Source organism: Phocoena sinus, chromosome 1 (genome assembly GCF_008692025.1).
Source record: "Phocoena sinus isolate mPhoSin1 chromosome 1, mPhoSin1.pri, whole genome shotgun sequence".
Classification (NCBI taxonomy): Eukaryota; Metazoa; Chordata; class Mammalia; order Artiodactyla; family Phocoenidae; genus Phocoena; species Phocoena sinus.
Window position 1 is genome coordinate 114,280,598 of NC_045763.1, and position 27,077 is coordinate 114,307,674.

Consider the following 27,077-nt stretch of genomic DNA (forward strand, 5'->3'; position numbering starts at 1 on the left):
GCTCTTCAAGCAAACAGTGCTTAGTGCACATAAGTGTCCATAAATACTTTGACTGTTAATTCCACTGTCTATCCTAACAGAGGTTACATTAGAACATGGAATGCTCCTCTTCCATTACCCATTTTAATAGTGGACACACTAACAGTTACTGACCTACTCAATAAATGTTAAATCATGAGGACACAAAAATATATTCCCTCAATGTCCAAACTAAGTCCTCTCTACCAACACTGATGCCCATTTAGAGTAGTGGAGATAAAAGCAACGACCTTCACATAAAAAATTATTCCTCATTCTCTCACATTTAGTTTACATACTCGAAACAACTTTAGTTAACCCTTTATCAGGTGGGCAAATGCACTACCACTTTCAACATGTTTTTCCCATCTGCCCACCAAAGAGGTAGGCTCTTTTTAAAAAATTTTGCCTTGTCCCTTCGCCACTCCCCACAGATGCTGGGGTATCAGTGGGGTCTCTCCGGCACCTGCCCTGGAAGCAGCAGTTCACACTCCGCAACCTAAGTCCTCCAATGGCATGGCCAAATACCAAGTGTCATCCATCTGCTGGCTCCAGGACAGTGGGCAGTGCTTTAGGGTCAGGAATCAGAGCCAGGTGATGCCTAGAGCCGGGACCTCAGCTCACTGTCACACAGGGGAGACTCTTCCACAGTTGGATGGCAGCACCTCCACCTCCCACCCACCCCTCGACCTAGGCAAGCACTGAGGTAATCTCTGGACAAAGGAGCATTCCGTGGCATGCTCCCGAGCACTTGACACAGGTGTTCTATATAGGTGGGCACTCAAATTTTTTTGAATCAATACTTTCCAGCATATAAAATCTCAAGTTATTAAGTTTTTCTTAAAATGACCCTTGTGTAACGATTCCAGACATTTCTACCCATACATAGGTAAGTAAAGGAAACGCCCAGTAAGTTGTTTAAAAGTTTTGTATTGTGTCATACAAACTGTCATCATATACAAGTGCATAAGTGAAAAACTTCTCTCCCCTCTCCTCCCCATACATTACAGTAGACCAATTCTTGCTAATATATCACAAAGTTAAAACATATATCTCTTTTGGAATTCTAAACAGTTAATTCTAGACACCAGCTTCCAAATTTTGTAACTTGCCAATCTGGTATGGACATGAACAGTTCCAGTGCTTTTCAACTTGTCCCTGAATTTTTCTCTCCTCAAAGTTCCAGGCAGTTAATTGATTTTAATGCCCTCAAATTAGATAAAGCTGACTATTTAGAGCTTATAAATTATTTACACTATACAATCACTAAGAATAGAGCTATGACTTATACATATTATACCCCTCAAACTATTTAGCACCATGAATAGAATTCTCAGTACTACCTGATAGGCTAAGTAATCCAATGATCAAATATATGATAGTGACAGTCTTAAAAACACCCATTTGTTATTTTTCTTATATACATTACAAACTCCCTCCTGTCTTATAGATATAATTACATAGCTGTCAACATCTTGCTTGATGCTAATAACAATTCCCTAGGTTATTAGTAATGAGAAGCTAAGGCATTAAACCTAACAGGCTCCAAGCTAGTTTAAATGTGGTGAAATACTGTTAAAATAGAATTGCACTGTACTTTTCTAACTTCACACTTCCAAAGTGCTATGGTTCCTGTAAGATTTTTGTCCTGCATAGATTCAAATTCTGCATCTTTCAGTTTTGGATGGCTTGCGTACCATAAACCATGATTTATTTGGTAGCAAAAACATTTCAGGAGTTTCAAAAGCGATTACTACTCAGCTAAAAAAGTTACAACCATCACTTTCCTTTAGACCTAGAACACATACCATTGATTGGAAGAAAAAATACAACAACCCTGTCTTGACTAATAAAAACGGAAAACAGTGAATTGAGCTGTGCACTTTTTAAGAGATGCTACACAGTCATGTTCTTAGAGTTTAAAGTGGTCACAAACACTGCTTCAGTGACATTTAATGTTCAACATATGCTACATTACTCTTAGCACTTTTGTGCTTAATCTCCACACATAACAAGTTCAGGTATCAAAATAATCCTGATTCTAAAAGACCTCACCACCAATATTTAAAGCTGATTCTTCCCAAGAAGACAGGATAGTTTCTCAACTATGCAGTTATCAAAGTGGTACTGTCTTAGGCTAAGCTTTGTCAAGGCTCAGGCAAAACCCTGAGGTGAACTTGGCAAGGTCCTTGTAAAGAAATCTTCAATGAGAAACAACATATGGGAATTTTAAAGCTTCAGACTGGCTCATTACACAGAAATGCCACAGGCTTTCTTAGAACACTGAGTCTAGTGATTGTCTATGTCAAGGAGGCACACATACAATTTTACTAACTCCTGATGTCTTTTCAGTATGGAAAATGCAGTCAGTCTGACGAAGGGCCTAAAAACATTCTGCCAGGCCTAGCTCTTCTAGAGAGCACAGGGAAGCTAAGGGAAAGCACTAGGAAGCAATTAATGTAAATGTATTTGTGTGTGCATCTCTGGGGAAAAAAATAAACCTGTACAAGGCAATGGCTGTCCCAACCAAGGATTTAGATTAAACAACAGTTTAGTAACCCAGTAATGGTTCCCAAAATGTTTACCTGTGAAGGTAAAGAAGGGCAAAACCCTGAAAGGAAGAGTAAAATAACCTTGTAGGAGAAAGCTTCATTACATCTTATATGTTTCTCTTTGCTCTCATCCATCCCAGTGCATTTGGGTCAAATGTGTACTTGTTAGAAAAGACAGGCTCCTCTGAGGAGCATTGTTCTGATCCTAACTTTTTCTAGCCAAGCTCCTGCAAAAACATACAGCCTGATTTCCCCAATATCATCACTCCATAATCTGCAACAGGAGTCAGTTCCACAGCTATTTGCTGAACTTTAGCACCAATCTCTTTAGAACTGATTTCCCCATGATTTTTGTTCTGTCTCCAGGAAGCACAGCATGAACAGAAAAGACTAAAGTCCTTACCTGGGACAGTCCCAGGAAATTGCAGTTGAAAGAGAATGCAGAATAGTGCATGGCAAAAAATTCCTCTTGTGAGCTTGGGCAAACACGTATGGTATTCGTATTCCCCGGGGTATAAAAAATTTACATTAATTAATATCAGCAACAGAACCCAAAACATTGGTAAATCGAATTCTAATGTGACAATTTAAAAGTAGACAGTGCTCCACTGGGTTAATAAAATCAGAATTAGCTAAGGAACAATATTTTAAATACCACATCATTGAAAACTCCTAGTGGGCATGTCCCCTTCATCAGTTATTTTTAAAATAACAGTCATAACAGGAGAAAGAACAAGCACCATGCTCACTAACGCAGGTTACTGGACTGCTCTGATTAAGCACTGCAGTTCACAGATAAACATTCACATCTTCCCTTCAAGTTACTGAATCTTTCTTCTTCCGGAACGGTGATTTTAGCCTCTTCCATACACTGTTTTTGGGTTTAGATTTTTTCTCCATGGCCAGCACTGCCTCCTTTTCTTTCCTACGTATCTCCCGTACAAGGGCATGGAATACATCATCAATGTAGTAGCGGTATGCGGCAGATGTCTCAAAAAAGGGGCAGCTGAATTCTCGGGCCAAAGCCAATCCTTCTTCCTTGGTGACCTTTAAAAATGTAAACATGAGAAAATTTATAGTGGTAACAGCAGAAAATAATCACAACTGCCCCCAAAAGTGAAGGGGTTACCTTAACAGGAAGAGAGTACCTCAACTCTGGAAAGGTCCAAGCAGAGCAGAGTGATATTTGTAATGCTGGGAGGCTGGATAACATGATTTCTAATTCCTTCTGCTTTCAAATTATGTGATTCTATTTCTAGTCTATTTTAAAGATAACTTTTTGGAACAGGGAATAGTTATAGATATCAAATATACAATCTTAATTTTCTTCATACTTTTCATTTCAAGAATGTAAATCACAAGACAAAGAGAGGTATACTTAAACTACAATACTGAAAACCATAAGGAACCTGAAATCAATATATCCAATGATGGATATTCCATAATTTCTCCTACTTTTGGACATTTAGACTTATTCTAATTTTTTGCTACCATAAAAAGCCTGGCAATGAACAATTCATATATAAATCCCTGAATAGATTAATTCAAACAGGAATTAACTGAGCATTATGAATTTAACTACTGTCAAACTACTTCTAAAAAGTTTGTACCATTCGTTGCTTTCACTGGTAGTGATAAACATGCCCCTTTCATCACTCCTTCAACTCTATACCAAACAGCAAAATTTTAAACATTGTTGCTAACTTGAAGGGTATCATTTATTCTAAAATCCTCTACAATTTCTCTTATTCTCCCTTTCCACGGCTCATAATCCTCACCATCAGGAAGTATACCTTGAAGCCTAAGTTTCTCTTTTTGCAACATAAAGAGATTTACTTCTGAGGTTTTAGAAAATGAAAATCCCATGATCCTTCACTTAATGTGTATTCTATTTGTCATCTGATTATTATCCTGTGGGTTTTGTCCTGTAAACTGATTCCTAAAATCCAGATTTTACCCAAAATAAGAGCACATTATTAGATATAGGGAAGTTTTCCAGGCTAGGGAGAAGCTAACTTAAAATTTTCTTTTTAAGGCAAAGAAATTTATAAACAGAGAAACACAAATGACTAATCCCACAAGACTACACACAGAATTTTCTACTCTATCCTCACCTGTCTTAGCTGCTTTAGGTCAGACTTGTTTCCCACAAGAACCACAGGGGTATCATCAGTACGTCGAACTCGATAAATAAGCTGTTTAAACTCCCGAACTTCATGGAAACTTCGACGATCAGTGATAGAGTAACAGATGATAAACCCTTCTCCTGCCCTCATATACTGATCCCGCATGGCTGTAAACTCTGCCTAGAGGGAAACAAGGATTATTAGTGTATTGATGCAACCTGGAACTATATACACTTTAGCTATTTATTTCAGATTAAAGAGAGATGTTGGTTACCTGCTATCCTGAGTCAGAGTGCATGAAAAATTAAAAGAGATGAACTAATGATCTTCTCTGCATAAGTCTTCCCCTCCCCTTTACTAGCACAAAAAGGCCTTTACTCATAGCATTTTGGGATTTAATACCTGTCCAGCTGTATCCAAAATGTCCAGATTGGCAGGCTCATCATCAATACGGATCCGGATTTTATAAGCATCTTCTACAGAAGGGAAGAAAGGTGGTACTATTAACCCATAAATGCAGAAATATGTAACCTTATTTTGAAATTCATCTTATGGAGAAGTAGATTACACATTTAAGTGCCCAAATGTTCTCAGGAAGCTCCTAATTCCATTGAGACATGTAAATTGGGTCTTCAACTAATTTCTTTTTTCCCACATAAACCATGACATAAGTTTATTCATAGCTAAAGCTTATTAGACTTCACCTACAATTCTAAAAGAGTTGAGAGATTGTCTTTTGGAAAAATGTTAGGCCAGAAAAGTAACTTTACCATTTACTAAATAGTTATTAGACGCCAAGCATTATACTAAGTGATTTATATATGTTAGCTCATTCAACAGTGACAATAATTCAGTGAGGTAGGTATTATTACCTCCATTTTACAGGTAAAGAAAATTAAACTCTAAAACATTAAATGTATTCCCCATGTTACAAAGTTCATTAATGATATAGCCAGAATTGAATCCAAGGGCTGCTTGACTCAAAAGCTTTATGTACTTAACCATATGCTATAGTTCTCCTCATTTTTAACATTATAGGAAAAGCAAAAACCAGAGTTTACTATTTTCTAAAGAATCCATATTGTCATAATTTCTCCTTTATGAGAGCACATTTCTTTATGTATTCTTATGGTAACCTTGGAAAATACAGCAAAGTAAAAAAGAAGAGAAAAACCTCACTCAGTATTTCCATCATTCAAACAACTGCTGCTTACATCCTTATGTATTTCCTTCAAACATTTTTTCTTGAACCCCTGCCTCTGACTCTTCCTCAAAAATGAAGAGCCTACTAAATCAATGATTCTCAAACTACAGGTCACGCATGATCCGTTAGAATTTGCGAATTGTGGATGAATTTAATGGGTTGGGACCAGCATGAAAGTAAACAAGCAGAAATCTAAAATGAAAGAGGAAATACAAGAGTGCACCAAACTTAGTGAGGTAAATATAGTTTCATGATATTTTAATTATATGTGCAAACATATACTTATATGTATACTGGTTACAATATAAAGTTTTTCTTAGAGTTAGCAGCCAAAGTCTGAAACAAAATTGCACTAAACTGTAAACTCAATGACAGCAGACCCCATATCTTTTTGCTCACTACTGTATCCCCAGGGCCTAACACAGTGCTTGGCACATAACAGGAACTCAAGAGATGAAAGTATTTGTGTTGAAATCAGATAATATTGTCAGAAGAGCAGCTGACTAGGGAAAAAAAAAAATCAACAGATTAAAAAAAGTAACTTTTCAGGGGACAAGGTTATGGGTTTTACTTTACTATTTTTTTTAATTTTATTAAAAAAAATTTTTTTTTATTTTGGCCACCCCATGAGGCTTGTGGGATCTTAGTTTCCTGACCAGGGATTGAACCCAGGCCCCTGGCAGTGAAAGCACTGAGTCCTAACCACTGGACCACCAGGGAATTCGCAGGTTTTACTTTGAAGAAAGGAAAAGATATTTCTTTTTTTTTTTTTTTTGGCCGCACTGCATGGCATGCGGGATCTTAGTTCCCTGACCAAAGATTGAACCCGTGCCCCCTGCAGTGGAAGCACAGAGTCTTAACCACTGGCCACCAGGGAAGTCCCAGGAAAAGATATTTCTGGAGTTCTAAGTAAATTATCCTAGGTCTTACATTAATTTTATTCCCAGAATTCCCACCATAGTGTGAATTCCTGAACAATGTTCTAAATTTAATATAGTACATGAAAAAATAAGCACTGTTTCTATTTTCCCCAAGCCACAGAAACATCTACTATATAAAATGACCACATCCAAAGATGGGTTAGCACAGAACACTCATTGGCTCTGTGGAAAAAAGAGCAGCAGAGGACTGACCCAATGGAAATCCTTCCTAGAGACCCAGGATCATGACAAAGTGTCACATCCTGAAAATACAAATAATATGGCAGGTATTCTGTGCCCTCCTCTATCCCCATCACCATTTTTCTTTTATCCTGGGATATAACTCCTAAAAATCAAACCTGCCTCCTTATGGTTCGGGAATGATAGTAACATTCTTGTTCTTGGTGTTTACATAGAACAGTAGTTTAAAAAAAAGGCAAAACAAAATTACTTTTTACTCTCTAACACTGTTTTACTAACAATAGAGCATTAAGGATTATAAAAGACACGAAGAAAGACCTTGCTATGTAATGAACTTGATGTATAAGGAAGTAAATTAAAGGCTTCTAGTGGAACAAGTCCAGGCTCTGCATGTCTGGGTTGTAAGAGTTCAGCAGGCTGGCTCTACTTGTTTTTCTGCTTCCTTCTGTGGAAGTTCAAACCAGCTGACTCATAGTTACAGAGTCAGTCTCAAGTCAGACCCTTAGAAAAAATAATAGCAAAAGGCTTCGTTAAGTGGCTTTAAAATTTTTCCCTTAACCTGGCAATACAATATACCAACCATAAAAATATAACAAAGAAAGTGTCCCACTAATGCTCAATAAAAGACAGACTAAGATGGCTGATATACATATACAGTTAAGCTAAGGGAAAAAAAATCCATTTGCTTACCAACTGCTGTGATATTCTTATTAAATAAATCTGAATTAGACACCAAAAAAGGCTCAAAATATAAATGGTTGAAAATTGTTTGAAAAAATTGACACCAAGACACTTTTATGGGGTTTATTTGGAAAACCAAAGTGATAATCTGACTTACCAATGGTGGGATCATGATCTTCTGGAAACCGGTGGCTGATGAACTGCATGGTCATGGCTTTAAAGTAATAAAGGAAAGTTAAAATCCACACAAAGGTCACCCACAGAAAGAACTGTAAGTATCAATATTGCATGATAGCCAGTCTCCCAGTTGGTTTGGGTGGAGGGCATTTGTTCTAAGAATTTTTCATTGAACTTCTTTTAAAATGTAAGAAATACATCACCTACCGCTTTTCCCTACACCGCCAGCACCCAGCATCACTAGTTTGTATTCCCGTGACAGCCCTGCAGGGCTGCTACAGCTACCAACTGGGCGAGTTCCAGAATCCATTGTCCTCTTGGAGAATCCTGGGCTGCCCCGAGGAAAAGGCACCTGGAAATAAAGAAAATATTTAAACCAGGATTCAGACACCATGACGACAGTCCTAGAGCCAGTGCCCTACCTTCCCATACTCTGACCTATTACTCCTGCTCCCTTTCTGGCTGCCCTAAGAAACCCTACATCCTCACCTTCCCTCCGGGACAGCTCACTCCTATGAAATATCACAGGTTTTTCGTATTATTACACTTTCCAGAAAGAATAAAGAGACAAAGAAATTTTGAATTTCTTTTCAAACTGGAGCGCCGGCACAGCATGAAGGAGCCCAGTGAGAAAGATGAGGTTTGGGGACCAAAGAAACACCGCCCCTTAGGCCGCAGGGGCCCTCTCACACCAGCGGTACCCGGAGGTTCCGCCCCCTCCCCATTCCCCTCGACAGCTCCCCTCCCCCAGCTGCATCTCCGGCCCGCCATCAGGCACCCCCCCCACCCACCCTTCCCTTTCACGAGCCAACCCACTCCTGCTGCTCGTACCCCTCGGGACTTGAAGACGTCGGCCGGATTTGGTCACTCACCTCGCCCTCCTCACTCGCGGCTAGGATCGGCACTGACCTGTGACCCCTCCCGCAGCCGGGAAAGATGGCGCCACCAGCGCCCGCATCTGGGGTGGGGGGGGAGGGAGGGGCGGAGCTGCCCAGTGACGCCTGCAACTGGCCCCGCCCCCCCCGGGGAGGGCCATCTCCCCGGCAGGTCCTCAAACCCCGTTCCGCGACTCACCGCCAAGGGCCTTGGGAGAGTAGCATATTCAGGACGTGCCCACAAAGGCGTTAAAACAATTATTAACACAGAAGTCAAATAAGTATGTGATAAGCGACACAAGGGGCCTCTAGAATAACAACTTACCCAGTACTGTTGAAGATTAAAAAAAAAAAAATTTGGCCAAATGAATGTGGAAACAGGAAACGGGCACCCACCAAATCCTCCCCCAAAACAGGACCAAGATCAAGTTTAAGGCTTAACAGCAGAAAAAGCAAATTTCCCCAAAGGGACAAGGACAATGACTTGGGCTCTTAAAAACAGAATCAGGTCTCAAAGATAATGTTCTAGTTAGACTAATCAGATTTCTGCACATATTTTAAACAAATGTAAACGAAAGATATTTAAAAATTAGGGTGTTTTTGGTTTTGTTTTTAACAAATGTATTGATACTACCCTCCGGCAGGAAATAATAATTCAAGAGTTTTCAGGGGTCCTAAATTAAATACAGCAATAAATGAAGGCACTATCAACTATATTCACCTCTAGGTAGCACACATAAATACCAGAAGGAACTTCACACAGGAAAGTTTTTCTGTTGCAACTTCTGCTCACCCTTCTTCCTTTTTAAGCATGTTTTCCCAAGAATAACTTGTATTTCCTTTAAAAATATTTCCTTCACTCAGTCCCTTTACAAACCATGTTCAATAAAGGGGGGGCTAGAATATCAAAGTGGAAAACATCCATCACAAAAATCCTTTACATTTTCATTTTGACTTTCAAGGGTTTACTTTGGAAAGTCATAAAACTCTTGGAACTACATGCAAACTTTTGGGTCCACGTATGTATTCTTCTGATGGGGTTATGATATCATTATGCTATGAGTAAAAAGTTTACGAATTTTAGCGTATGGATGGGTTGTAGAAGAAAGAACAGAGAAACCACAAGCAGAATATTTATACATTTATTTATAATGAAATTATGGTCTAAATATTTACAACATATAGGAAACCAGAGGATACGTTTATACAAAGCCAGCCTGCAAAGTATTCAAATGTGCAAAAATGACAGTTCGGTATCTCAAACTACTCCTGGTTCAGCAGACTAGCTCCTTCACTTTCACACATCAATATTTGATACAAAAAAAGTTCTTTTGGCAAAACCTGTAATGCCAAGAAAAAGGACAAGTTGCAATTTCAGTCACTAAGTCCACCATTCTATTGCAAGCAGTCAAATCTCTCTATTTTAGCTGCAATCAGTTCTGAGAGAGACAGACCACTGGGTTTCATTTCTGTGATGAGTTCTGACCAGCTTTTGATCAAGTAGTTGTCTCTGACCCAGCTGAAGACAATGAGCTTAGACGGGCAATAAAAACAGCAACGGCTATCTGAGACAAGAATGCCTGAAGGTGCCAGCTTTGGATCATCCCAATGGAAAAAAAAACCTTCACTATCCCAGGATCCAGCTATATCCAACAGTTTCAAATTAGTAAAACCACATTTTCCAAAACAAAGAATCCAAAAATGAAACAGGGATGAGGAGGTTCTTAGATTTAAGCACTGAAAGGATGGATGGTCTTAAAATCATCTCCCCACTAATAAATAGTAAGGCTTTGTATGTAACCAGTTATTATCAAAATTCACAAAACAGTAGTAAAATACAAATAAAACTTGCTTTACATCAGAATAGGGGCTATTCATTTGGAAAAGGCTGGACCAGGTAAAGGGTATACTGGAATGACCCTGTTGAACAAGCACATTTCACCAACTGTTAAAAAGCTTCTGAGACAAATTTGTGATTCTAAGTAAATTTTAACAGATGCTATGCCACGGCAGAAATAAGGATGTTTTAAAAAGAATGCAACCCCTTTAAGAAAGGGGACACTCATCTCTGACTTCTGCAAAGGTCCAAGATGGTTCCCAGTACCGGCCCCAGAGTCTTGTTAAATCAAATGCATGCATTATTGCTAAAGAGTCACCGAGGCTCAAAACTCTGCTCCACTGTTGCCTATGGAGCCATCCAGAATGGCATCTGTTGTTTAGCTCGTGGTTGTGATGAAGGGTACTGATATCCCAAACTCCAGCCCTGTGGAAAACTACTTGCATTTTTATGACCTCCGTGTTCCTCCTCTTCGTCAGATGAATCTGCAGCATAAGCCACCAAGCCAAATCCCTTCTCTGTAGTTTTCATCTTCTTGACTGGATAATCTAGGAGAGAGAAAAACAACCCCAACCCCATTCCCCACCAAGGAAAAAAAAAAAAAAAAAAAAAGATAATACCATAAATTCGTTAATTAAAAAAAAGATGTTAATTGTAAGTGGTTAATTGGACACCATTTTGAGGTCACAGGGTCAACGGTCACCCAAAAACGTTGAAGATCACACGAAAAACAGCACCAGCATCAGCAAATGTGAATCCACCAGAACCATGTAAGAAAGCAGAGAAAGAAAAAAGAAACACACACACACACACACAAAAAAAAAAAAAAAAAAAGAAAAAAGAAAAAAAAAGGAAAGTTAGCAAGTGAGTCTCTGGAGGCTGATATTTCACCTTTTAAAGAGTTAAAAGAAAAGAAGAAAAGAAAAAAAATGTATTTTCTTCTGTTCATTTTTATTATGACTACAGGCAAAGAACAAAAATAATCCCATTTATGGACCTCTCCAGGATTTAGAGTTCTGGGATACTAAGAAGCAACATTTTTAAAAGCAGCCACTGGCTGACCATTCCCAACCAATAAACAGAGTTATAAGGGGAGATGTGGCTCAGCTCCCAACACAAAGAAAAATCTTTAAGTCTGTATCAGATTATCTCCAGGTATTCAAAACAACAAAGGCAACAAAATTTTGAAATGACCTACCAATCATTACTTTTTCCTAGGGTTTTAATGTCACTGATGCTATGTATAAAATATAAGTCGACTGACTCTTTTCTAGACACACGTCGGTTGAAAATAAAAGGCTGTGTAACTATATGCTGTCCTTATAAATAAAAAAAAAAGTATTCTCATTAGCCAGTAGATTACAGAGGTTGGATTAAATATCTGAATGAGTCACACCTGAATGAACATCAGGTTAGAAAACCAATAGTTTAAGACCAGTCTTAGCCATTCCCTTGCTCCCCCAGCTACACCTTACTCACCATGACTCCCTGTTAAAGTCCCAGACCCATTCCTTTCATCAGATTCTGTTTTTATTCCAGTCACTGGAAAGGCTGGTGGAGGCATCAACTGCCTGTTAAAAGAAAAAAAATAATTTTTCAGACAAATTCAAACAATTTCAACATCTCCAGTAGATAAGAAGTAGAATAACAATATAGTCTGCAGATAATCTTTCAAGTTCAGTTTAACTTCAACCCTTTCCACCTGACTCCCCTACTCTTCAAGCTGTTATCAAGTTGTAAGATTAGGAAATTCCCTGGCAGTCCAGTGGTTAGAACTCCACACTTCCACTGCCAGGGGCCCGGGTTCCATCCCTAGTCAGGGAACTAAGATCCCGCAAGCCAAGCAGTGCAGCCAAAAAAAAAAAAGAAAAAAAGTAAGATTATAAGGATGTAATAGAATGAATTATATGAATGAAATAGATACAATAGAGAACTATATTTAATATTATGTAATAACCTATAAGGAAAAAGAATCTGAAAAAAAATAGGTATGTAGGTATACACAACTGAATCACTTTGCTGTACACTTGAAAATTAACACATTGTAAATCAACTACACTTCAAAAAAACCAAAAAAGTCAAAATAAAGAAGAAAAAAAAAATGAGATCTTTCCAATGCAAATTATCTCTGTCATGACCTGAAAGTAATTGTGTTAACTGTTTGATTTGTATGGATATGCCTTTGTATACTTTCAATTACATGTAAAACATGGTCTGTCCATTCATGGAATTTGCCAGTCACATTACATATTTCTAGGCAGTTTATAAAATGATGCACCAAGAATTAAAGTATGATATTCTCACTTAAGAAATGAAAAAAAATAGATATAACAGAATGAATGAATAAGACAGAATGAACTGTTGTGATAAGTCAGCTCCATCTTATGAAGGCTAACATAATATAGGAAAGGAGAATTCAAGCACTGGATGGCAGGCTGGACTCCCATCCAAGCACCTGCATCAGTGATATTCTATGATTCTTAGTAGCAAAAATGGTGTAACACTTCTTTTACTGTCTATCCTTAGGAGAGTGTCTGAGACTCAGACAATAAAAGTAAAGGAAGATAGGTGAATAATCAAATACTGAATTATTCAAGGCTGAGTATAACTGCTTCTAAGACTGTGTAAGGGATATCATATTTTCCATTACTGCATCAATTACAACAAACAGGAGCTTGTTTGATCCAAATGATTTCATTCCAGTTTCAGAACATGGAAGCTCATAGCAACAATCATTATGCACATTAATAGTACAAAAAAATGACATCTGAATGTATTCATATATAATTATGTTACAACCAACTTACCTGTCCCTCTCTCGCTCTTTGCCTGAGGAACTTGCCGGCTTCGATCCTGCACCTTCAATCTCATTCTGACCGGAGAAGCCTGTACCTAAATTAGTCATATGAATGGGTCCATGCTATGAGCAGAAAAATACAGTGGCATTAGCAAATCTACAACTGCTGTATTGACTTTAGCTCCTTAATGTAACTGTCAAGTGCTTCATCTTTCTGATAAATTGCAGTAAGCTGCACTACATAGTTCTTTGGCATTTGGAGTGTAACTATAGTTTCAGTAGAGACTGTTATTTTTCTCTGTAGGACTTGGTTAGGGATGTTGTGACTCACTATGCTATGTCTGTGTTCAACTATCTATGACTTAACTGGTTTGTATAAATCTAGTTATAAACTACAAAAATGCTCCAAAGTTTGTTTCAAAGAATGCTTCAAGGATTCTGGCAAAAAAGGTGCTTCTCCTGATAAAACAAAACTGCACCGAAATTATATATTTTAATAATCTTAAAAAAACTCATTAGTGAATGACTACGTACATGCACAGAATCACTGCATTTCTGGCTATCTTTTTTTAGGGGTGTAGGAATTAGAGAAAGACATCATCCTCTTTTTTAGGAGGGAAAAACAGAACACTAAGTTGAAAGCCAAGGTTTTAAATACAAACCATATACTGGTAGAATAACAGTTCTTCCCTACACATTTCACTACAAGCTATCAGAGGCTTTCAAGAGTCTGCTGTATAAAGAGGAAGTGCAGAATTCTACAGAACTTCCAGATGCTAGTCACAGGAGACTTCTCTCTAGGCGGAGAGCTTTGTACTCTCTTATCACACTGACCCCAAAGACAAAACCCACCCAAAGGGAATCACTCTTGCTTTAAATTAATCCCCAAGGATAAATACCTAATCTAAATGGATTCCAGAAAGCAGAAATCCCAGTACTGGGAGGACAGTGGATACAGATGTGAATTTATCTTTCTTTAAAGGGAGAATACAGTAAGATAAGATGAGGAAAGTAAGACAGGATATTTTATTTAACCTGGTATCCAAGAAGTCCAGATTCTCGTTCATCTGGTAGCTCCTCTGTGAATCGCCTCTTCTGTGCCTGAGGTTGACTTGGGAGTGGGGGCGGGGGCGGGGGGCCAGCAGGCAAGGCAGTTTTGACAGGAGCAGCAGGAATAAAAGGCCCACTCATCGGACTCTGGGACCAAAACAAACCAAGGAGGAGAAAAGTGTGAGAATGTCCAACTAACAAGTAACTAAAGGATGATTAAAATATACTTTAATGATCAGTATGTTTCATATGAATCCTTCATCTTCTGGTCCTAAGTTTCCTTCATGTATAATGTGGTAACAGTATCACCTAATGTGGTAACAGTATCACCTAGTCTTCCTACCTTCATGGTAGGAAAACATGAAATTGACAAACTCGATAGCGCTTTGAACTCTCAGGAAAAACCTGATGCACATTTCGGCCGTTAGGAGCAAACATGATCATTAACAAACAATAGATACTCCAGCCACTTACTTAGTTCAGAAGTTCTCAAACAAGAACATTCTCTTATTTAAAGCCCTTTAATCAATGTGATTAGCTCTTTCTGGATCATAAATGCTGCTAATGCTTGTGGCAAAGGCAACTTCATCTATCACTTCCATGGGTAAGTTGTTATGTCAAGAGCAAGTCTAATGTTTTAAGAGGTTGTTCCCAAAAGGAAAAGATAGATATATTAGAGAAAACAAGCACTTCTAAAAGGAAAACTCTCATTAGTAACAGCTAGTATTTACTGACTGCTTACTTAACCCTTGCAACTCTTTGAGATATGATCATTATGTCCATTTTGCATATAAGGAAAACCAAAGCCTGGATAGACTAAGTTCTATCCCAAGATCACATAGCTCAAGAATGGCGAAGCATCACGGACCCTGCAAGTTTACCTCTAAACCCCAACTCTTACCCACTTTGCCATACTGCTTCCTAATTACAAAAGGATGTGGCTCAAAGCTGCAGAACTATAGCTATGCCTAAATATAAAAGTCATAAAATAATCATGACTAGGGGACCACAAACAGAAGTGAGTTCAGAAGCCCATTTTTGGTTTCACACTGTACAACCCCCTTCAGTGCTCACAGCCCACTGGTAAGGAGGCTGGGCAATGGTTCGAGGCTGCAATTTACTCTGGCATGGGTACACTATGAGAGGCCCACAGAGGACCCGCCATAAATCCATCACCATGCTTCCATTAGTCTCTCCCCTGCCTCTAAGAAGGACTGTACATAATCTAGATGAGCTGGCTACTGACTCTTTTCCTAAAATTCTAGTTTCTTACCTAGCTTCAGAAATATATACCAGCATTTATAATCCTTGAGTTTGGAAAGTACATTATCTCTTGGCCTAGGAACACCTGTATATGGTATAATATTTCTTCTAAGATTAGTAAATCAGTTCCAATCATTTAGATGAGTGCAGTACGCCAGCCTTTCTCCATGAGAACTTTCCTAACACTGCAAGTCCAGGGACAGGCAAACTATGGTTCTGGCCTACCTATTTTTGTAAATCAAGTTTTACTGGAACCCAGCCATGCTCGTTCATTTGGTATTGTCTGCGGCAGCTTTTGCACTACAGCAACAAGAGTGCAGTAGTTATGACAGAGACTGTATGGCCCACAAAGCCTAAAATATTTACCATCCAGCCCTTCATAGAAAGCTTGGCATCTCTTGCTCTAAAGTTGTATTTGGTGGCAAGGGTTATGAAACTGACTGCAAACTTTAGGATGAATACACACATGTACACACTACTCCAAAGTATTCAGGTAGTTTGGTGGTAGGAACACAGGAAAAAGACAACAGGTAAAAAAAATACGTCACATTCCATATTACTTCTAAATAATACCACCAGCTTTCCACCCGTTCCCTGCCCCAATTTTTCCAAATTCAACAATTCTAATGTATCATATCCTGGCATCCTACCTGTCCAGTGCTAGCTGGAGGCTGCACTTGTGTTATCGGGTATTGTGTTGGCACAGGTGGAACTCCAGTAGGTAATGCTGGCAAGACTCCAGGTGCCAAAGAAACAGCTGGTGGCACTATGCTTGGTACTCCGTAGGGAGGTTGAACTGGCTGCTGAGGAGGGGGAACAACAGGGTAACCAGACTGATAGCCATTGGATGGATAATATGGTGGCTGAGGAGGGACACTACTTATAGCAGAGGGTTGTGTATAGCCTGAGGGGGAAGAAAAAAAGTGTTTAATCAGCTGCAGCAGAATGAGACATTTTTGCTGAATATTAAACTTAATCTCTAGGGAAGAAAACTACTGAGGCACAAATGGCTTTCCAAATTACCCTAAGTTAAAGGGAACATTATTAGTGCCCTGGCACAGTTAATCTAGCCTCAAGTATCATATTTTATACATCAATATCACTAGCAAAATATTTTTTAGTTGAACACTTCAAGACATACACACCTGGTAAAGGTACAGCAGTATTAATCTGATTCACAAATCTAGAGTACTCAGCATGAACCTGAAAGTGAAGGGGAAACAAATCAATATGGAACAGACCCAATTCACTGAGTATGTATAAGGATATATAATTCTAAAATCAAAGTAATTAGGAATTAAAACATTTCCACTGATGTTTCAATCAAATTTAGACTTGTTTAATCTAAATTTTAATAAGGCACACCTATAAATTATTAGGCCAGGTTTTGGGAACCAGGGGCATGGACATCAGGAGCAACCTAACTCCGCCCCTCCCACAAACTGACCCAATTCTGGGGTACAAAATCATTCAGAGAGCCACAGAAATTAGGCAGTTCGGAAATTTCTAAGTTGTCTGTATAACTCTAGAGAAGTCATTCATTCTTTTATTTACTGGGTAATTTGCCCTCAAGGAGCTCATGGTTTAATGAAGATTTAGTACTTCCCCTGTCCAGTTCTTTATTATAAGCATCTAAGTCCAACTTCAAGTGGCAACAAAGAAAAAGAAGGGGAATGGTCAAGGAAGTTATATGGTACAAGGGTGGTAAATCAGGTTACCCCACAAAAGCAAAGAAAACAATAGATTCTTCCCAAAAAGCTTAACGCCAAATACCTTAACCAAATAACACAAGGTTGAACATATTCAACCACCAAACCTGATTTCCTTTAGGTGCTGTAAAAACAGCCCTATGGTTTAACTTCTGGTTATTTGATTATAGAATAAAAAGAATGGATAATTAAACCAATTATCCCAAAGGCACTGCTAATTGGTTTTAAATTATTATAGCTCCACCCTTACTTTAGCTAAAGCTACTATTAAATTTGGAATGTGCATCATAAACAACTTGACCGGGATTAATAGTAGTATTTAAATAACTGACAAAAATGAGATTTTATGACTCTATATACTAGAAATTTCATACTGAAATAGCTCCTGAAGAAGAAATGCAAGCCAACTGTGACCCTGGCTAGGGGAGTTTGACTTCCTTATAGAGAATATTAGTTGCCAGAATAAAGTAGAAGTTTGAATAGTGTTGTTCCCACCCACCACCAAATTCTTGTCTGCCCAGAACCTGGGAATATGACCTCAATTGGAAACAAGGTTTTGCAGATGGAGATCATTAAGATGCAGTCACACTGGATTAGGGTGGGCCCTAAAACCAATGACGGCTATCCTTACAAGAAGAGATAGACACAGAGATACAGGGAAGAAGGCCAGGTGAAGATGGAGGCAGAGTTATGCTGACACAAGGCAAAGAATGCCAAGGACTGCAGGTAATCATAAGAAGCTAGCTGAGAGGAATGGGATGGATTCTCCCTCAGAGCATTCAGAAGGAACCACCCTGCCCACACCTTGATTTTGGACTTCTGGCTTCCTGAACTACGAGAGAATAAATGTCTGTTGTTTTAAGTCACCCAGTTTGTGGTAATTTGATATGGCAGGCCTAGGAAACTAATACAGGTAGAAAAATAGCTAAGACACACAGTCCAAAATGGCAGTAGATCTCCTAGATGAGTTTCAGACAGATAAATACAACTCACTGTTTGCAAGAGATTCTCACAGAGCTTCTTGGCAGCAGCCAGGCCTTCTGGTTTGGGATGACTGCAAAGACATAAGAACCAAGAAATTTGAAGGGGAGAAAAAGAAAAGATACAGAGAATTCTGCTTCCACTTTGTATGCTGTTTTATAAATATAATATATTCAATATAGCACAAATCTAAGTTTCTGAAAATCACGAAATAGGAACACAAAAATTAAGTCATTTAAGCCCTTCAAGATATAACTAATATCGTTACCCAAATGTTATTGGTCTCCTTCTCTGAGTTATGGTACTTCTTGATATAAAGAAAAGATATTTGAAGGTCACTAAAATTACTATAAGATGTATTAATACTCTCATAGGTTTAAATGAAAGTTATTTTAGGCTTATCACAGCTCATTTTATGATCACAGACCCTTATAAAACCCAAGGATTTGGGGCTTCCCTGGTGGCGCAGTGGTTGAGAGTCCGCCTGCCGATGCAGGGGACACGGGTTCGTGCCCCGGTCTGGGAGGATCCCACATGCCGCGGAGCGGCTGGGCCCGTGAGCCATGGCCGCTGAGCCTGCGCGTCCGGAGCCTGTCCTCCGCAACGGGAGAGGCCACAACAGTGAGAGGCCCGCGTAACGCATTAAAAAAAAAAAAAAAAAAAAAAAAAAAACCCAAGGATTTGAATACTAAAAAAACCAATTCCACCTCTTAATCCAGTTTTTATTAACTAATTACAAAGTGATTACTGCTATATTTACTTAAGTTCCTTATGTTATTACTGATTAAGCCCATTTTCTCTTGCTCCTTTTGAATCATTCCTGCCTGTACTGATCAGCTGACAAGTATCCAAAAATCTTCAGCCCCATCCATCCATACCTGATGTAAATGTACATAGGTTCAAAAGCTTCTCGGCCAGATGCTGGCTCAATGCAGCCTGAACCTTTCCCTCGCAGGAAGACTTTGGCACCCGTTTCAATCTGAATGTGCTGCAAATAGGAGCAGCCTGGACCTTCCACTTTCTCCTTGACGTTAAAAGTGGGCACAGCATGTTCTAGACCCACGAATAATTTATCTTGAACATAATGCATCTGTAGAAGAATAGAATACCTCAAATTAAACAGAGAATACATAATTAAAACCTAATCTTGGGGCTTCCCTGGTGGCACAGTGGTTGAGAACCTGCCTGCCAATGCAGGGGACATGGGTTCGAGCCCTGGTCTGGGAAGATCCCACATGCCGCAGAGCAACTAGGCCCGTGAGCCACAACTACTGAGCCTGCGCATCTGGAGCCTGTGCTCCGCAACAAGAGAGGCCACGATAGTGAGAGGCCCACGCACCGCGATGAAGAGTGGCCCCCGCTTCCCACAAGTGGAGAAAGCCCTAGCACAGAAACGAAGACCCAGCACAGCCATAAATAAATTAATTAAAAAAAAAAAAAAAAAGAATTAAAAAAAACAAAAAAATCTAATCTTGAAAATTATTATGCAAAATACTTTAATCCTCCAGATACTTTCAATCACTTCCAGAATAAACACCCCCCTATAATTTCTACCATGAGCCTAAAAAATAAACCCTATCAAGTAGCTTAATTTAAATGCAAACTACATATTCCATGGGTATACCTACAACATTAACACCTTACTCTGTTCAGTGAAATCTATTTAAGAGGTGAAAACCCAAGATTCAATACTGAGTAAGCATACCTATTTACCCCAACTGATGTAAGTTAACAAGAAACAGCAAAGACAGTCTACTGTAAAACTGGACAAAAATGTTGGGTAGTACAGTCAGCCCTGGGATGTTCTCCAATAAGGGCTGCTCTCTCCAACCCTTTTTTCTAGGAGGATTGTATCAGCAGAGTCTTGCTTCATCAGACTCAGCCTTCTTAGTCCTCCAGTTGCCATCAAGTTTACAAATTTAAATCAAACCACTAACTTCAAAATGTACAGCGTGTGTACTCTTTGATCTATCAATCCCTTTTCTAGAATGTGTCAGTATAAAGAGATGTGTGTTCAGAAGTTCACTACCCCTCAGAAACCTAAATGGTCCATTAATAGGATATCAATGGCGGTAACTTTCAGATTGGAATTTCAGGTTTTTCTTCATACTTTCTGTAGTATTTGGCATGTATCATTTTTACAGAAATGATAACGCTGTTAATGATCTCTCCACAAAACATACCCCTGACTGGAAGGGAGGCTTCTGGCTAACAGCTGGAGACAGCTGTGCAATGGGCGCTGGCTGGTGATAGACAGTGACTGTCGCACCGTTAAAAGTTGGACTCGTCCCTGTTGCAGCTTTGACCACCCCATTGGTAATAATTTCTTTGATTCGGTTTACAGCTCCTAGGGAAAAACACAGATAGTAAGATACTATACTAAAGAAATGAACGAACTGACTAGTATCCAATGGTAAACACAGGCCAATGCTCAATTACTCATGTTTTAATCCGTTTTATAGATTCCCCAAGCACATTCATGACTAGTTCATAAAGAAGAGTTAGAACAGCCATCAGGAACAAATAGTTTGCCAACTTATTACGTATAATACTCTACCCTTCACAAAAAACAGTAGGTGAGCCAAAAACATTACTTACTGTCCACTAATTCCCGTGTCTGGCCCTGAACATGAAGATATAATGGACGATCCCTATAAAAAGAAATATAAAATGATGATCCCAAACTGGTCACAAACAAAGGAGCCAAATGGGTCACCAAATCTAATTTGTAATGTTTCACAGAGTTTCCAAATAAGTAAAAGAGACTATATACTTGAAAATGGCTGTTGCTAGTTAATTTCTAAGAACATGGTTTTACAGCTGGGGAATGAATAAACTTTGTTGGTTGCTTAAAGTTAATGGGCCCACACAGGGATCAAATATGCTCTTATGGGCTCATGAACATTAGTCTCCAGTCAACTGGATAACCCAATGTTTGAGAAGACAATTCTTTTTTGTTGGCTGTCTAATAAGTTACAAACAAACATGCTCTTGGCTATCCAAACTAATGAGACAAGAGTGATGGTGGCATACAGATACATTTCTTTAAAAGCTCGCACCCGGGACTTCTCTGATGGCACAGTGGTTAAGAATCTGCCTGCCAATGCAGGGGACATAGGTTCGAGCCCTGGTCCAGGAAGATCTCACAGGCCACGGAGCAACTAAGCCCATGCACCACTGAGCCTGTGTTCTAGAGCCCGCGAGCCACAACTACTGAGCCCGTGTGCCACAACTACTGAGGGCCATGCGCCTAGAGCCCGTGCTCTGCAACAAGAGAAGCCACCACGATGAGAAGTCCATGCACCACAACGAAGAGTAGCCCCCGCTCACCGCAACTAGAGAAAGCCCACGCGCAGCAACAAAGACCCAACACAGCCAATCAATCAATCAATCAATCAATCAATTTATAAAATAAATAAATAAAATTAAAATAAAGGCCCACACCCAACTGAGAAGACTCTTTAGATTCTAAACATAAAGTAGCTTAGATTCAGATTGTGATTATAATAACGAAGAAAGTGATCACTAACCAGAGTTAATAAAAAGCAGTAGGTAAAATATAACCGTGTTTAAAGACAAAAAAGTTCAAAACAGCAACCCTCCATATGCAAAGTTAAATATAGTCTTGGTTTGGAGTGGGGAACAAATTTTGCCTCCTAATTATATTTAGTTTAAACCAAAGTGAAAAATGTTGCACTGCCTGAATACCTGCCCTCAAAAACTGAATAATGGAAGTAACGAAACTAAACTGAGATGAAGCCTTTACATGGATAACCTACAACCTATAATCATCATAGAGGCAATAAGGAATTTGATAAAAGGATTTTTCTAAAAGGGAGATTATGACAAAGTAGGAACCCATTTGTTGGGGGAAATACTTCCATAGGGAAAAAGTTTAGAAACGTATACATTAAACATTAACAATTATTATTTTCTTTTACACTTTACTGTAACTTATTTCCTCCAATAAAAGCATTAATTGTGAAGTAAAAAACCAAAGAGCAAGAGGAAAGAAAATAGCTGCTAATGCTTAACATCTGTTTGAGACGTCCCAAATTTTGCTATAAAGCATGTGTGTGTGTATAGCTACTAACCAAACATATACACATATTCCCTACAAATGAAAAATATGAAGCTAATGTGAATCCTATGTCCAACCTTTCCCCAAAGTACAGGATATGCATACACACCCTGGTCCTACTTTGGCCTTCTCCTCAGTTGTCATGAACCTCCCTCGAGTTGACACTGCAGCCCCACTAAGTCGGCTGATCTAAAAAGGAAACATTCTATTAAAAAGATGATGTGGCAACCGAGTTCAATGACAGGTAGCAGGATAGATTTTCCCCATTAATTCACTCCTCCAATAGGCAGGAATAAGTTCTCTCCTATTATCTGAAACTTTGATTCCATTGTTTTGTACTCAAACTAACTCAAGGAATTCACCCATATCTGTTTCCTTAACTTCACTAAGAAGTTCTTCCACAGTTAAACCCAATCCTGACTTCGCAGACGACGACCCAAATCCACTAATAAAAATCTGACTCCTGTTTGTGTTTAAAGGCCTTGTTTTTCCGAAACTACATCCACCCACCACCTTCCCCAAAGAGGCCTGACATCTCCACACCTCATCTTGAGTCTGTCCTCGGGTCAGCAAGTTCCTACACGTGAGAGGCACATCATTGATCTCCACTTCAGCCACCACCAGGTCATCCTTGCTTTTATTACTAGTTAGGCCTTTGCCAGGGGCTTGAAGCTACAAAAAGAGAAATTAGATTAAAAAGTTTATATGATGAAATAAATATCTCTTTGTTGTCCAATTTGAAACTACCCTTGCCCAAGTGCCATCACCTCCTTACCATTCCCTTGCCTGCCTGCAAACACACCTGGAAATACTCCTTGGTCATTCTTCATAAATGAAATAAAAAGCAAACAAAACCTCACAAAAATGACATCAAGTACAGTCAATTTACTTGAAGGCCATCATCAGATTTCTCTGTAACCTTGGCCGTGTGTGCATTTTTATGACCATGTAATTACAGAAACGTTATGGAATAGAAGCTGCAATCTCCAAAAGGAAAACTAAAGGGCCAAGTTATGATGCTTTACTGCTCAGTTAGATAGCTACACGTGTAGTAAAATATCGGGTAGGGTAGAGTCCGTGCACAACATGAGTCCAACAACTCATACATCTCATTTGTATAATGGGAAGTTGCCTTTGTGCCAACAGTAAGAGTCACAACACAACAAATTCAACTAATTCCATCCTTACAGTGACCTCAAATTGTATCTAATTCACATCCCTTTACTCTCTATTAAGGAAGAACAAAAGAGAATGAATGAAAAGCCGAGTAAGATCCTAAAACCTGATCTGTTTTCTCTCACTTTAAACTACAGACAAATCCACAATATTGTAAATCAACTATGCTTCAATAAAAAATAATAAAATGGAAAAAAAATGCTGTACAGCAGAAATTAGCACAACATTGTAAATCAACTATACTTCAATTTTAAAAAAAAAGAAAAAAAAAGAAAAAGAAACTATAGGGAATCCCCTGGTGGTCCAGTGATTAGGACTCTGTGCTCTCACTGATGAGGGCCCGGGTTCAATCCCTGGTTGGGGAACTAAGATCCCAAAAGCTGTGCAGCACAGCCAAAAAAATAATAATAAAATAAACTATAGGCAACTCCAGATAGCTGGATCTGAGTGTTATCTGAAAAAATTTTAACCTCAAGATGGCCTTCCCCAACCTTTAGTTACCCTGGACAGCACAAGGAAGGTAAAAAACAGGTTATTTATTTGTTCATTAGGTACATTTTCTAAAGGTGGAGGCAAACTAAACAAACTCAACAATATCTCTTTTCATTTGTTTAGCCCCTTTCAGAATGCATTTACACATCTTATCTCACTGAATCCTTATGGCCACCTTTAAAGGTACATATCAGTGTTGTCCAACAGAACTTTCTGTTTTCTACTTGCCAGTCTGATATGGGTGCCACTACCCACATGTCTATCGAGCACTTGAAAATGTGGCTAACGTGACCAAGGAACTAAATCTTAAAATTTACAACCAGTAACTGGGGATTCTGGGTTTCAAACCTAGGAATTCTGATTCTAAATCCAATATTTATGCACCATGCTGCCTCCTGTTGAGTTCAATTACCATTTTAGAGATTACTTTTTAGAGAAAAAATGAGTCTAAATGATTAACATCTGTATTAAGAATTTTAACATTCAAGTATCCATTCTGTCAGTGTGCTTTTAGTATTTCCTTCTAGACCTTAGAAAGAGACAACTGACTCATACGATGTTTTCAAACCATAAAAATACAATGAAAAACAAACGTCCAATTCACTAAAAGTTTTCACCAAATCCACAGAACTTGAACATTAAAGCATCCAGACAGGTGCCTACAGATAAACGATGTTGATGTTATCTACTGATAAACTGGAAGGCCGACGAATTGCATTTTCTTTCTTTTTTCCCCCCAGCTTTACTGAGGTACAACTGACAAAAATATACGTTTAAAGTGTACAACTTTATGTCTTGATATATGTATACAATGTGAAATAATCACCACAAACATACTAATTAACATATCCATCACTTCACATGAATTGCATTTTCAAACACAGAACTCATCTCTTCCCAGGTCCCATGGAAGGCAATTTTAATTTAAGCCAAAATAATTTTTTTCGAAGTATAACTACAGTGGAATGGGCTGTCTTGGAACACACTTAATTCTCCAACTCCAGAGGCTTTCAAACAAAAGCTAAACACCCAATTGTCCAAGGTGACTCTGAAGTCAGACATCTGTGCCTACCATTTACAGATCTAGGACAGTTACTTTCTATTCATGAACCTAATTTTCCTTATCTATAAAGTGGTGACAATACTGCATTCCATAAAATTGTTGTAAGGATTTTTTAAGCGCAAAGCATGCATTCTAGTAATACAAATGGAACTGTACTATTTATCCTGTAGGAAGATTCTTGCATTCTATGGCAAGGTATATTAAAGGCTTCAAAGTTCAGATCCACTGTAGTTGTAAGATTCTAATTATAACAGGAATTTTATAAAATGACCAAATAACTTCCTCAATTTGTACGAAAACAGCAAAACAACCCATATATAAATTACTCATTTTTAGTTTATGTTTAACTGCGCTTTAGTTAGACAGTTAGGCAGTCATTAGAAATCTGAATCTACAGCTTCTAATTAGATGTGACATTTTAAAGCTCACATGATTTACCTGAATTTCTCTTTTGACTTCAGAGAAAATGTGCATGTTATCAAAAAACATATTATATCATTGCTTTAGATGACTATATAGAACTTAAGCTGAACTACGTTAACATAGACAAAACAAGCTTTTTGGTCCATAAATGTAATCAGCCCAATCAAAATTGTCTCCTAAAAACAAATGACAAGATATCATCAAATATGTTCCAAAACTAAGTAATCTTTAAATTACTGTATCGCTGTTTTCTCCTTCCATAAATGTAAATTATTCAGAATCACAAGATTACAAAATAACCCCCATTAAAATTGCAATTAGCAGAATCCCCTCAACTTCAAATACCTTCTCAGCAGCATTCTGAGTTGGTTTCAGCTTTCCTTTGGCCATAAGCATGGCATTGATCTTGGCAGCCACAGCAGCAGCAGCATCCAAAGCTCCAGAGGGAGCAGCGGTGGAGCCCCCAGGGCTTCCCCCACCGCTGGTAACCTCCCCACCTGGGGTCGCTGGTGGCAGAAAGAGAAGGGGAGCTGGAGCTGGTTGGTCCCATTTGCTGCGGCGCCTACGGAAGTAAAAGGAAAATACTGGGCTCCACCAAAGCTTTCATTTATGTTTTTCTCCCCTTACTACGCCTTAGCATCCCATTTTCCCTCTATCATGTTCCCTCTGCAACTTCGAATCTCCTATAGGAGCTGAAATGACCATCTCTCCTTAAATAGAAAACTACTGCAACATTTTCCCAGGGTCTCCTTCCTTTCTATTCCGTCGCCCCCATGAAAAGATTCCACTCCGTCCTATACCCCCTCGTTTTCGCCTTCCCCTTGTCTAGTCCTTTCCGAAGTCCGTGCTTTCCTCCTCTCTCTGATCCCCGCTGGCCTTTTTCAGGGGCCCCGGGCCTGCTCACCACCCTTCTCAAGAGTCCGGCCCTCCAATATGTACACTTCCCAACTAAGCGCCCCTCCACCCATACGCTGCTTCCCATGATCCCTCCGCCTCTCCTACGCCCCATGCTCGCTGCGATGCCCTCTCCCGCGGAGCTTTACCCGCCGGCTCCAGGATGTGTCGCGCTCCCCGCGGACATGGCGACCGGCTCTGATCAACCACCCGCCAACTACTCCGCTACCACCTTCCCGTCACTTCCGCCCCAACGCCCTTACGCAAAACCTCTTCCGGTCGTGAGGCAAAGCGGTTCCGGTGTAAACGTCTATTCCGATTGGACTCTCGTTGATTTCGAAGCGTCTGGCATTCTGTGAGACAGGGTGGACTTCCTGCTTGCGCCTTGCCCTTGAAAAAGATGGCTGCCAAATCTGGTGTTTAGGGGGAATTGGGACAAGGAGAATCCATCTTTGTTGTGGGCAAGTTGGTAGCCTAGAAGACAATACGCATGAGTCAGAGAATTAAACAGGTTTTCCTGTTTAATTTTCAGTCCTGTTCGTGTGGAGTCCCAGCCT

General features: G+C 39.2%; 2 protein-coding genes and 2 non-coding genes across 10 annotated transcripts; all 4 read right to left on the reverse strand.

Annotated features, from left to right (window-relative positions):
* Nucleotides 1–928: 928 nt before the first annotated feature.
* RIT1 (Ras like without CAAX 1) lies at nt 929–8,857 on the reverse strand. Of its 2 annotated transcripts, none has more exons than XM_032632533.1 (6): nt 8,752–8,857; nt 8,087–8,231; nt 7,860–7,916; nt 5,099–5,172; nt 4,685–4,876; nt 929–3,617 (listed from the first exon to the last, which is right to left on the reverse strand). In XM_032632533.1, the coding sequence occupies exons 2-6, from the start codon at nt 8,187–8,189 to the stop codon at nt 3,387–3,389; spliced, it is 657 nt and encodes a 218-aa protein (XP_032488424.1). In that variant the 5' UTR covers nt 8,190–8,231; nt 8,752–8,857; the 3' UTR covers nt 929–3,386. The 2 variants fall into 2 exon arrangements, with proteins under 2 accessions (XP_032488424.1, XP_032488435.1); XM_032632544.1 differs by having other exon boundaries at nt 8,711–8,840.
* Nucleotides 8,858–9,882: 1,025 nt separating this feature from the next.
* Nucleotides 9,883–26,768, reverse strand: KHDC4 (KH domain containing 4, pre-mRNA splicing factor). Of its 6 annotated transcripts, none has more exons than XR_004349975.1 (14): nt 26,670–26,768; nt 25,972–26,188; nt 23,016–23,144; nt 22,582–22,661; nt 20,990–21,042; nt 20,575–20,738; nt 19,270–19,481; nt 18,404–18,464; nt 16,847–16,904; nt 16,352–16,501; nt 14,424–14,585; nt 13,399–13,483; nt 12,071–12,162; nt 9,883–11,139 (listed from the first exon to the last, which is right to left on the reverse strand). XR_004349975.1 is itself a non-coding variant. In XM_032632495.1 (14 exons), exons 1-14 carry the CDS (start codon nt 26,705–26,707, stop codon nt 10,940–10,942), a joined length of 1,833 nt encoding a protein of 610 aa, XP_032488386.1. In that variant the 5' UTR covers nt 26,708–26,768; the 3' UTR covers nt 9,883–10,939. The 6 variants fall into 6 exon arrangements, 1 of the variants encoding a protein (XP_032488386.1); XR_004349972.1 differs by having other exon boundaries at nt 13,399–13,511; nt 16,352–16,504; XR_004349970.1 differs by having other exon boundaries at nt 16,352–16,605.
* LOC116745511 lies at nt 15,486–15,619 on the reverse strand. Its single transcript, XR_004347445.1, has one exon. It is a non-coding gene; the product is annotated as a small nucleolar RNA SNORA42/SNORA80 family (small nucleolar RNA).
* Nucleotides 20,163–20,291, reverse strand: LOC116745526. The gene has a single exon (XR_004347448.1).
* Nucleotides 26,769–27,077: the final 309 nt, after the last annotated feature.